General features: G+C 45.8%; 3 protein-coding genes across 3 annotated transcripts; 2 read left to right on the top strand and 1 right to left on the bottom strand.

Moving 5' to 3' along the window:
- Positions 1-2074: 2074 nt before the first annotated feature.
- FOXG_21372 (uncharacterized protein) lies at positions 2075-2551 on the top strand (the record flags this gene model as incomplete). The annotated part of the gene is made up of 1 exon (XM_018401706.1): positions 2075-2551. One exon carries the CDS (start codon positions 2075-2077, stop codon positions 2549-2551), a length of 477 nt encoding a protein of 158 aa, XP_018253589.1.
- A 1147-nt stretch (positions 2552-3698) lies between these two features.
- FOXG_14050 (uncharacterized protein) lies at positions 3699-4939 on the bottom strand (the record flags this gene model as incomplete). Its single annotated transcript, XM_018394116.1, has 2 exons — positions 3699-4673; positions 4733-4939. 2 exons carry the CDS (start codon positions 4937-4939, stop codon positions 3699-3701), a joined length of 1182 nt encoding a protein of 393 aa, XP_018253588.1.
- A 2870-nt stretch (positions 4940-7809) lies between these two features.
- On the top strand, positions 7810-8835 carry FOXG_14049 (uncharacterized protein; the record flags this gene model as incomplete). The annotated part of the gene is made up of 4 exons (XM_018394115.1): positions 7810-8169; positions 8418-8458; positions 8523-8633; positions 8697-8835. 4 exons carry the CDS (start codon positions 7810-7812, stop codon positions 8833-8835), a joined length of 651 nt encoding a protein of 216 aa, XP_018253587.1.
- Between the last annotated feature and the right edge of the window lie 2122 nt (positions 8836-10957).

Here is a 10957-nt window from a genome sequence, read left to right as displayed (position 1 = left end):
GACACCTATTCCTGCCATAGCTGGGAGTTGTGTTGACCAGGATATGGGGCCCTATTGTCTTTGACTCTGAAGGTAATAAATGGCCTTGTGCTCTGGGGTGCCAAATGTACCGCGGCTTAGAATAGTATTTCCCATCATCCGTCGTCTGACCTCTTTGTACTGGGTCCCTCGTCGTAACTCTTAGCGAAACACCAGAAACTTTTAAATACATCTGCCCTTTCCCTGCCTATTCCAGGCTTTAACGTGGAAAGTAGGAAGCAGCCTGTTTTTACTCCCTACATTTCGTTCTTACATCAAAGCCTATGACCACCGGAGCACAGGCTAAGCCTCCGGTAGTGTTATCTGAAACCGTACATAGCAAGTTTTATTTCAGTTGTATACTGTACAGTCAATTTCAGGTTCAGTTTCCCAATAAATGTTTGTAACTTCACTGTTTTAGCAGGCATAAGAGAAAAGTTAAATCTTGCACGTGGAAACTGAACCTGAAAATGTCTGTAGTAAAAGAATGGTTCTACCTTCTTTTGGACCTCTCATCCCGCGGGTGCATTTTTCGGAGAGGCCAGGTAACACTGCCTGGACGTTGTCTATTTTGTTTAAAACGAAAATGCGAAAGATCAACCTCAGTTTTCAGGCTTTCAATACGAAGACGAAAAGTCGCGTTCAGGCTCAGAACATGAACGCGAATACCAGCACATTAGGGCAACATATTAACATACCGTATCTAAACAGACAGAGACCACTTCTGCCTACAAACAGCGGCTATGATGTGCAATCTAATCTCCCAGCTCCGCCAGATTACCCAGGTACCGCCTCATTATCCTTGATGGGTGAATCGGTGTCGGAAAAGATGTTGGATCTGTGTATACTACCGGATGGAAGAGAGCCACCCCCGCCTTACGCGCCATACCCAGCATTAGGAGGGGGGTATTGTTCTGGAGATATATATATCTAAATACAGGATGGTGCAGGTCCAGCGTCAGTAGTTTACTATTGTAGTGTTATTGACAGTGCCCCAAAACGGACTAAATATGGCGCATGCCCAGTGTGCCAATGACGCTAGCACGATCCCTGCCCTTCCCACTCACTAACAGCATTTGAATGAGCAACAGTGATCACAAAGGAATTTAGGCACCGTATAGGGCCGGATAAGAAGATTAGGATAGTTCAGGGTGTGCCTTATAAGAAGCAAGTAATTGTAAGTCGGTCTCGATACGGATCTCCACATCCCAGACGCCGAAGCATCGAGGTGCTATTATGACTGAGACGTGGCGGGAGTTGATTTCGGCTTTATCTGTGCACATGGCATGCGCCACGCTTGGTCCGTTTTGGGGTATTTCCATTAAAACTACAATAATAGACTACTGACGCTGGACCCGCACCATCCTGTACTATACAGTGTATTTCGGTTTCAGTTTCTAAAAATTCATCTTTAATCGTTGTTCTGACCCCCAAAATCAGTAACATTACTCATATCGGGAGGGAAACTAAACTTGAAATTCCCATGTAGTTGAGGGGGGAAGGAGGCAAAGAATGAAAAAGAAAGGTTGAATGCTGGCGGGTGTTTTAAAGAGCCCACTTCTAACACAGCATCGGGTTATAAGATATAGGGTATGTAATTTAAGATTTCTTCATCAAGGCTCATCTAGCAACAAGTCAAAAAAAAAAAAAAAAGCCCAGGTTACATCATGAGAGCGAAGTGGATCCACTTTTGACGAAGAGAAGAGATAAGTAGCTGATATGCTCTAATAGCACAAATTCATCGTCCATCTGACATACTGCATATATATCTTTTCATAAACAAAAGAGTCTAAACTAAGTTAATACTTTGTTAGCAACTTTAACCAACAGGTAGGAAAGGAAAGACTATATCCAAAGCCATGAATGACAGAAGCCAACAACATACCAAAAGACTTTTAGCCCACTGGAAGGCACTCGGTGATAACTTAAAGGCATGTGGGCTTAAATACTACGGAAATCCCTCAAGGGGGGATTACCCGAGCGATATATCGCTGACCACTCTGCCCAGGAAGCTGATAGGCCAACTGTGACCCGGTTCTGTTTATATCTTCAGATCATGGCTCTCAGCTTATACCCCGATTACCACTCCCAAGGGCCGAGAGACTTGATGGCACGAGATGAAATATCCATGCTTCAAATATTCTTCGAGAGATCTGAATGGCTAGAAACAGAGACGTTGGATCAAGGCCAGACGGGACATATAATAGCACTCGGGCATGGCCTCCTCGAAGCATCTGGAGGCATCAAGAGTGCCTTCTGGCACCTTTTTGACCATAGGCTATCTGATTTCGAAAACCAGTGTATTTATGGTTTGATGGCTGACGCCGACTTGCCGCATCATATTCAAAACATCCAGTCGCCAGCTGAAGTCTCGATCGATCAACTTTACTGCGCCATGTTGAAATCGAAGCTGCGAGTGGAAAACAGGTCCTTACGCTTGCTCGATCTTTCTAAGTCCATGAAAGTTTGCCAAAATCTCATTGACGGAAGTTTATGGCAGAGAAATATCGCAAGGAGTACAGACGGACGTTAGAACGAATGCAGATACAATATTAAGAAGCGGAAGCACGGCCGTCAAAGACAAAAGGTTATTTATGCTCCTCAAAAGAATCTATAGTAACAGGAATATGTGGTTCCGAATCTTCCAAGCACTTAAATGTGTTGCGCTTTACTTGTGCTCTAGATACTTCCCTTCAGCGCCCAGAACACACTTTCAGCTGCTCGCTAACGCGTTGACACAATACATCCATCTCGTCTTCTTTCGTTCCTTTGGAGCTGTCCTCCACTGGTGGCGGGTGAATCACAATACCGGGAATATTACAATAGTTCTCAATTCCTTTATGACTCTCCCTTAAACTGTTACTACAGACTGGCGGTATAGGGATTTCCGGTTTACTGTCGGGTGAGGAACAGCTCGTCTCCCATCTCCTTTCTGACGTGCCAGGTGAATAGGGCTCGACCTGCTCCTCCGTCAAAAGGTGGTATAACCCACGGTGTGCATGCGACGAAGCAAGTTTCATTCTAGCTCGCCTTAGAGTTTTAAGTGACTTCTGCTTCAGGATCACTGTCATGGTTTTGTGATATGTAAGAGCATAGAGATACCGACTAATTTATAGGACACAAATTTGAAGGAAGCTCTTTTCGGTCTTCAGATTTGCTACTATTTGCACGCCTACAATGTCAAATATCAGCAGGACATGAGCTGAACGGAGAATATATGAACACAGATCTCGAGGTCCACGAACGTCTGGCCCCCGCCATTAAGCTTATCATGGATTATCCTCGCCAACAAGTGTCTAACCAATGATAATCTCGCGAAGCAGCAGGCCAGACCTTCTTAAATTACCTAGCTTTTGCATACATGCCTTAGAGCATTAGAGAAGATTCTTGCGTGACAAAAGAGATCGCCGAATCAAGACATGCGGACGTTTCAATGTAATAGGTCTAGACTATCTGGTACTATACTCTTTATTCTCGTTTAGTCACAACACGAATCACACGGTTATATAGTAGGTAAAAAATAAGTAAAGAAGAAAAGAAAGGCTTATTTGTTCTGCCATATGCAGCTTAAAGAAAGATAATTCTACTTAGAATCCATGTACTAGTAGTCGTAAAGAATGTCTTGTTCTGGCACCTTGGAACAGTATGTATGTATCCAAGTATATCGCTAACGCATGCCATCAAACCATAATAGCAGCGGGAGTTGGAACACAAATATCATACTTTTTACCAATTTCCGTAGACGCTTGGGAATGCCGCGCATTGAATTGGTCAAGAGTTGCTTGCAACATGGCGAAGACCTCAGCCCGGTTTGGTCGCTTGACGACTCTCTTCGCAAGATTTGAACTAGTCACGGCATGCATACTTCCGCGCACCGTTGGCGGCGTCGTAGATGTAGGGTGTACCGCCTGTTGCGGCGAAGTCGGTGTCGCAAGTACGTCGGGACCATGCACACAGTAGCTGTTGGTTGTTTCACCGGGCACCTGGATGTCATTGGCATGCGAGGGATGCCGGTGCTGCTCGAGGGCTTGGCCATCAGCCGCGGCTGAGTGGCTCTCAGCCAACGGATCGAATTTCGGTGTGGCAATGCCAAAGCCAAAATCATCGAGAGTATATTGGTCACCCCAAGTATGGCTTGTTCCTATCCACTCAAAAGGACCAGCTTGGGTAGGCCTACCACTGTCGTCTGCGCGGGACGAACGATCGTAATCATTCGGCGCCTTAACCTCGGCTGATGCAGAAGTCCTTTCGTTTAGGGCACCTGAAGTCGAAATGCGTGGTGTGCAGACTACCCGGACAGGGCTTGCTAACCCGGAAGAAATTTGCGTTTCTTCAATCTCAAGGGCGGGATAAGTGCCGGCATCGTAGATTGGGGTCTGTTGGATCTGAGGTCTGTGCCTACTTTCTGATGAACAAGGTGACTCATCGCCAGCGACTGTGATTACATCAACAACAGATTCGCGGCGGGGAGGTGGTGTTTGTGGTGGGATGGGATTCTTGCGCGGCCTTCCTCGCCGTCGAGGCGGATCTCCTATCGATTTCTGCACCTTTGTCGGCTTGGCCCGAGCAGAGCCTGTCGTTCTTTTTCGTCCTCGGCTGGAGGCCTTCACAAGCTCACCATTCTCAACAACCTGCTCACTGATGATCGTTTTCATCTGCCCCCTACTGTCAGCGCTACGAAGCACGATTTTCAGGGTCTGGGTGCTTTGCCTACCACTTCATTCCAATCAGGGTCTGGCATATCAGGCGGACTCTTGTGAACACCCCGGTATTTTTTCTGAAAGGGATCATAGAACAAGAACGCCGCAAGGGTCCCGCAATCTTGGGCGAAGTGGAAGGCACTCCTCATTCCTGTTTCGCTCCTCTTTCGGACGGCTTGCTTCCTGTATCCCTCAGAGTCGTTGGGTTTACGCGCACCCATGTTTGCCGCAGATCAAGAGTCGCAGTAATTGCAGATGGCAATTATCATCTTCGAAGTCCTCGGAACGAGTCGACAGTCTCTCTACTAGACACTTTGCCTACTTCCATATGTCTTGCCGGGGTGCAGACAATACCAACCAACAGCCAAGCTCCAACATCGGCCATCGGCCTACGGCCTTGTGAAACAGTTCCATATTGGACCAAGGATGTTGCCTCCCAGTTCTGCAAAGAAAAACCATATGGGCTCGAGGGCAAATAGCCGATATGGGACCTACAGGCCATGATTGCTAAACGGAGAGCGCAAGCTGCAGATCGTAAGGATGCTCCGGATGTGACGAAAAACTGTGAAAGATAGAAACCAGGTGATAATGCATCATGCATTGTCGAACCAACAGCTGAAGCCAACAGCAACAGGGCGGATGTTCAACATGGCGGTTTCGAGTTAGCTGGTTAGAAAATCAGGTTACTCAGAGACTCGGTACCAGAGTGTCGGGTCCAAGGTGCGTTGACAATGATGATTGTTGAGATATATCTAATGTGTGAAAGAGTGGGGCGGTGGGGGGAGGATCTTGACCCTTGACGGTTTGAGGGATTTTCCAATTCAATGCGTCCATCGTCGTATTCGTTCAGCTTTGGCCCATGCCACACTTTTTCCCGTTATCATTTTTCCAGGTTCAATCCATTATATCTGTCTTGCTTTTCATCTCTTTCGCAATGATGAATAAATATATGCCGAATCTCGATCATACTAGAGATTAGTCATCTTCTTCAAAGGATCTGAAAACTGGTTACATTATCTTGACGGGTTATGCAATTATTCCTCGAGCAAGGATTGTTTCATTGATGTTCCGTCCAGGGAAGTACGTGCCGTGCTTCGCTCGCGTTAGGCAGGGTTAAGCTCTTGGGTGGCTCCACTCCGCCAGTCGTTGACATCACAGCTCGTCGATCGTGAGGCGGTATGTATCACGGGACGTCAAGTGCATGCGAGTTAGGCTGCCGCTTCCGAATCCATATGCATCATTATTAATACTGAATGGGTAAATCGGGCCCGCTTCAAAGAACATTGCTTTGTGCTTGGAGTTTTCTGCTTCTACCCTGACGAATTTCACTATAGCAAGATCTCGGCAAAAATCTTAGTAGAATCTCTGCATCTAAGATTACCCTTTCTAGCGTCAAAAATGCATTACTCTTCTTAAGGGGCCTGATAGGTACTGTTGTTCTTGGTTAAGGCTTTTTTTAGATTCGTGGCAGAGAAATTGCCCCCTGACCTGACTCATGGCCATGTTCTGACAGGGATAATTTGCATTGTTGGTCCAGCAGGTACTGAAGGATAAGGTGGTGTATTCAGGTAAAACCGCGTACAGTATCTTCATCTGTTGGACAAGAGCTAGCCCATGGTCGGCATTTAATATAACCATCAATCCGTTGGCGAGTAGCACCAACAGCCCCTTGCCGGCCCGCCTGCCGCGGGTCTTTTTTTTTTCTAAATACGTCCGAGCGTTATGCACTGGGCTTGATCCCTACAACGGTTTGTCCATCTGACACGGCTCAAGCTTCTCGGGCGAGCGGATCGGGAAGGATCCTCTCCGAGCCAGATATGTAGGTTATTTGCTTTGTTCACAATTTCACACCCATAGTGGATGCATCTAGCCGCTAAAAAAAAAAGGCAATTCCCAACCTCTTCCGCTTTCAAGGCAGTCGGTAAGGGCTCCAATAATAGTCAAACCTCAAGTATACTGTCTAACTCTAACTAATCTATAGACATTGCTTGACATACGGTTCGATTGGAGGCTAGTTGTCGAACTCATCTTTTGCGGTAGATACCAGTGCGCTGTCTGGTTCAAAGAAGGTGTGATGGACAACCAACAGAGGATACATGACACTAGTGCCAAAACAGGAAGGACTTCGCACATATCCAGGCTACTAACTGTTGGCTCGAAGCTAGGCTTTCCGCGGCCTTATCACACAGTGCTAATGTCGGTGATATCGTACAGGACACCTTCGCTGATAATAGGCAAAAAGGTCTGAGCCGCGACTTTTTCTACAGTGCTGAACACTGTATTGCCAATCTTCTCTGATAGTTGGGTTTTAGAAAAGAAAAACTAATCCGTACTAGGCTTGGAGTGGAAGGTTAGTGGAGCATCGTCTAATCGTTGCGAAGTGTCACCTCTATTAATGGTCACGCGATGGGATTTAGACGTATGGTCGAGAACCTGTTTTGCTGAGAGCCCTGCGGTTCCGTGGCTGTCTGTAGAACAGTGAATAATAGAACGATTCGTTCCTGGAGCACCTGCCTGACATGATAGCCCATCATCGTGATTGTGTGATGCAGGGGTAAGAAAGCTACTGTGCATAGTAGCTCAATTTCACAGAGTGGGACTGGACTTGCGTGAGTTTATGTGGGGAATACGTGATACATTTGGAGCCCGTTCGTTATCGGACACAAGGTTCCTGGCTAGACAGACCTGCGCGTGTGACAAAAGCATCAGATTGAGAAGTTCTAAGAATGCTAGCATGGCCATGTCTTCGAGCATTAGACATCCTACATAGGACTTTGTTTTAATATGTCTCTTTTACTACTAATTTACCTCATAAAATGATATGCTTCCCTTTCTTGTCGAGGAGGGTCAACGTCCGACCAGACCAGCTTCGATTGACTGTTTGTTGGTCGTGCCCATGACTGCACATTGGGGTTTACCAAACTGTCGGGAGAGACAACAACAATAAAAGGCTTGCAGTAATTGTTTCCCCCCGTGACATATGAAATAATTCCAACTTCATCGCCAGGAGATAACAAACACGACGTAGTCCCTGCTTCTTACCTTGAGCCACTCAATTTTTGTTAAGCTCCTTCCTTCTAATATATGAAAAATGACAAGAAGAAACCAGCGCCAGGCTAAAAAAAGGCACGATGAGAGTCGCCGCGCCGGAAAAAATCGTAACGGTCCGCAGGGTAACCCGCGTCCATCTCAGGTCGATTCTTCTACCCATTCAAACTCGCAGCATCGCGAGGATCTACCCTCTCACCAATCTCCACTTGCACAAGGTTATCTTTCAAGCCAGCGACAGGCCAATGACGGCCTGTCGCTACCCGGGAGCATCCCAATGGCGTACGACCAATCTCACACCCAAGATGCTTTTGTTTCGCGGCAACCCCGCATTTTACAGGGCCGCCACAGCAACGGGCAGCTTTACAACCCCGGCTCCCACCAGATTACGCAGGCAAACATGGTAACTCCTTCAGACATTGCAAACGCAAATGCAATTGGGGTTCTACCCAATCAAGGCAACCTTGGCTTTCAGCATGAGTTCGATTTTAATAATGGTTTTTCGGGGCTTGCAGAAAGCACCTCGATTCTGGATGGGCACATTTTTCCAGACATCCCGCCAGCAGAAATCAATCCGTTCGTTCTCCAAAGTTTCATTCATGTTTTTTGGAGCGATTAACAGCTGGGTACCCTAGATATGGATTGCAAAAGTCAACGGCTAATAATTTCGACGGCGAAACCGGGTATGAGCAGTAAGTTGATTTTGAATATGAAACTTTATTATCAGGCTATTCCTGATTGATTCTTTGCTTTCAGGACGTCGCATTCGCCAAGGATGAAGCAAGAATTGAAAGAGGAGATTAAGAGAGAGGTGGTGGAAGAAATAACCTCAAACGTAATGAACCTCATAACGTCGAAGATTGAGAAGTAAGTTGAGAAGTAAAAGTCCTTTTTTCATATTATATACATTACTAAATATGCTCTATCTAGGTGGCAGAAAGACACTATAGACAATCTTCTACCGCCCATATTAGAAAAATTAGACGAATTTCAGCTCCAGGATGATGACGACATTAGCCGGAGGCTAGCAAATGGTTCGGAGACCCGAAATCAGGACAATCCCTTGTAAATATTCAATTCGATGATTCGATGTGCAATACCGAATCTGGTTAATCGTCATGTCAAGGGGTTTTAGACCCTTGTAGACAAGCTTGTGATAAAAATCAGAACCATATATCTTATTGTCCTGTTATCGCCTTTATTGCAAGCGATGGTGCCAACAGAGATCGAAGAGACAGGTTTCAAACCAAAGCGACAATAGAATCCCCGACGAAACTCATGTGCTCGCTCCTGTACCTTTCCTTTGGCTATCCTTTAAAGCAGAAGAAAATGTCCTATTTCCCAGTAATACTTTCCAGCAATTGGATATGCTCTTTCCCTAGAGCGGCTAGCAGGTGTTGTAATGAGACAATATATTCTCTATAAGAGATCTCATTCTCCAAGGCGTCGCGTTTAGCTTTCAGGTTTTCATTCTCGCAAGCGAGGGCCCGGTTCCGATCGTCCACGAGCTTAAGAGTGCCGTCGTTCATCAGTGATAATGATGTATACGGCAGAGGCGTACTCGTATCGTTCGTGTCGGGCATCTTGGAGTATGGTTCTAGGTGCTCAAGGCTGTGTATACTAACACAAGAGGTGAAATCAAGATTGAGGATTCGAAACACCATTCAGTATATATATGTATATATCCACGGGGAGAGATTCCCAAATTTCGCTTATGGTTCTAATGGGGACCATTGTATCCATTGCACTAATGTACAGGAAATTTGAGGTTCAATTTCGCTCTTGATATTAATGATCTTGATATTCTTACGGGCAAGGACAGCAATCAAAGGTGGAATTTTGGAAAATGAACCCGAAATGCACTGTATAACCAAACCTTAGGTACTCTTATTCCTCTGCCATCTTGTACAAGTTACAGTACAGTGCATTTCAGGTTCAGTGTCCCGAATTTTGTCTTTAATTATTCTTCCCGACCGCAAAAATAGTACCGTTACTTATATAGGGAGGGAAACTGAACCTGAAATTTACTGTACTAACCTCATATCCTCTATACAATAATTCAGCTGGAAACTTTGAGTTCGAGCTCCATTATGCTTCCCTTCACCCTCACTGCGCTTAAATGCCTCATATGCTCTCTCATCATCATGTGCTACCAGATAGATTTAATTGGGACCGGGGATTTTTCTCCCATAAGTAGTAAACAAAATCCAAAGATAGATTTGTTATCAAGCATGGGTAGGACCTCATCTAGAACACAAGTAGTAATGCGACGAACCTGCGGGGCAAATGGGATTATCCTTTATCAGATATGGTAAAATACAGGGCGAGGAGACTTGAGCAGAGCATCTGGCCGACCATACAGGTACTTAAATGTAGCTTGTCGGGGAGGCACGTAGCCAATGAAGCCGTATTACCACTTGAAAAACGAAATCTCTTCCTACCTTATTGCCATGTTCATATGTAAGTGGCTAAATTAATCACAACCAGAAAGATGGGCTAATTCTAGCAGTTCATCAAGGAACAAACCCTTGCCTGCTGCGAGCTATTCACCTAGTTTTGCGCTTTTACCATGCATTTTTCATTTTCATAGGTTCGCTCGTGATTTTATCGCTAGGGGTCACAATTCTTGATCTATCTCGAGCAGATAGACTAAGCGGGGCTATGGCGGTGTCGCTGGCCCTCTTGACTGGCGCCGCATCTACGGCCATCTCCGCAGTCTTGATAACTGGCATTGTTCACTGCACTTCGCGCTCGGTAGAGGCCCAGTACGAAATGGCAGACCTGACAATGTCCTGGATTCCTGAGTTCCTACTACAAGTCGCCGCACTGGAACTCGTATCTGGCGCCCTTTTGCTACACACTCGTAATCTGCCCTCCGAGTTCACAGCATTCTCGACTTTCGCAGTACCATTCCTACTAATCGCTCTGGCTATATTATCGATATGGGCTCGGAGGAACATAAGCGTATCAATCGGATTACATCAACTGGCCGTTCAGGATCTGGAGAGTCAGGAAAATCAAAATCGCAGGCTTCTTACAAAAGACGCGGCTGAGAAAGAATCCTGTTAAGGCAGATGTGATGAGAAAGGCACATGTTCACAACTCGATGATGATATATAGAAGCTCTACTGTATGATTTATGAGGATATTCTGAACTATGAGATAGATATGTGGACGTTGTTGACTTCCTT

This window comes from Fusarium oxysporum, chromosome 6 (assembly GCF_000149955.1).
Source record: "Fusarium oxysporum f. sp. lycopersici 4287 chromosome 6, whole genome shotgun sequence".
NCBI lineage: Eukaryota > Fungi > Ascomycota > Sordariomycetes > Hypocreales > Nectriaceae > Fusarium > Fusarium oxysporum.
Note: the sequence above shows the minus strand (reverse complement) of the source record. Positions and strands in the feature narration are given on the sequence as shown.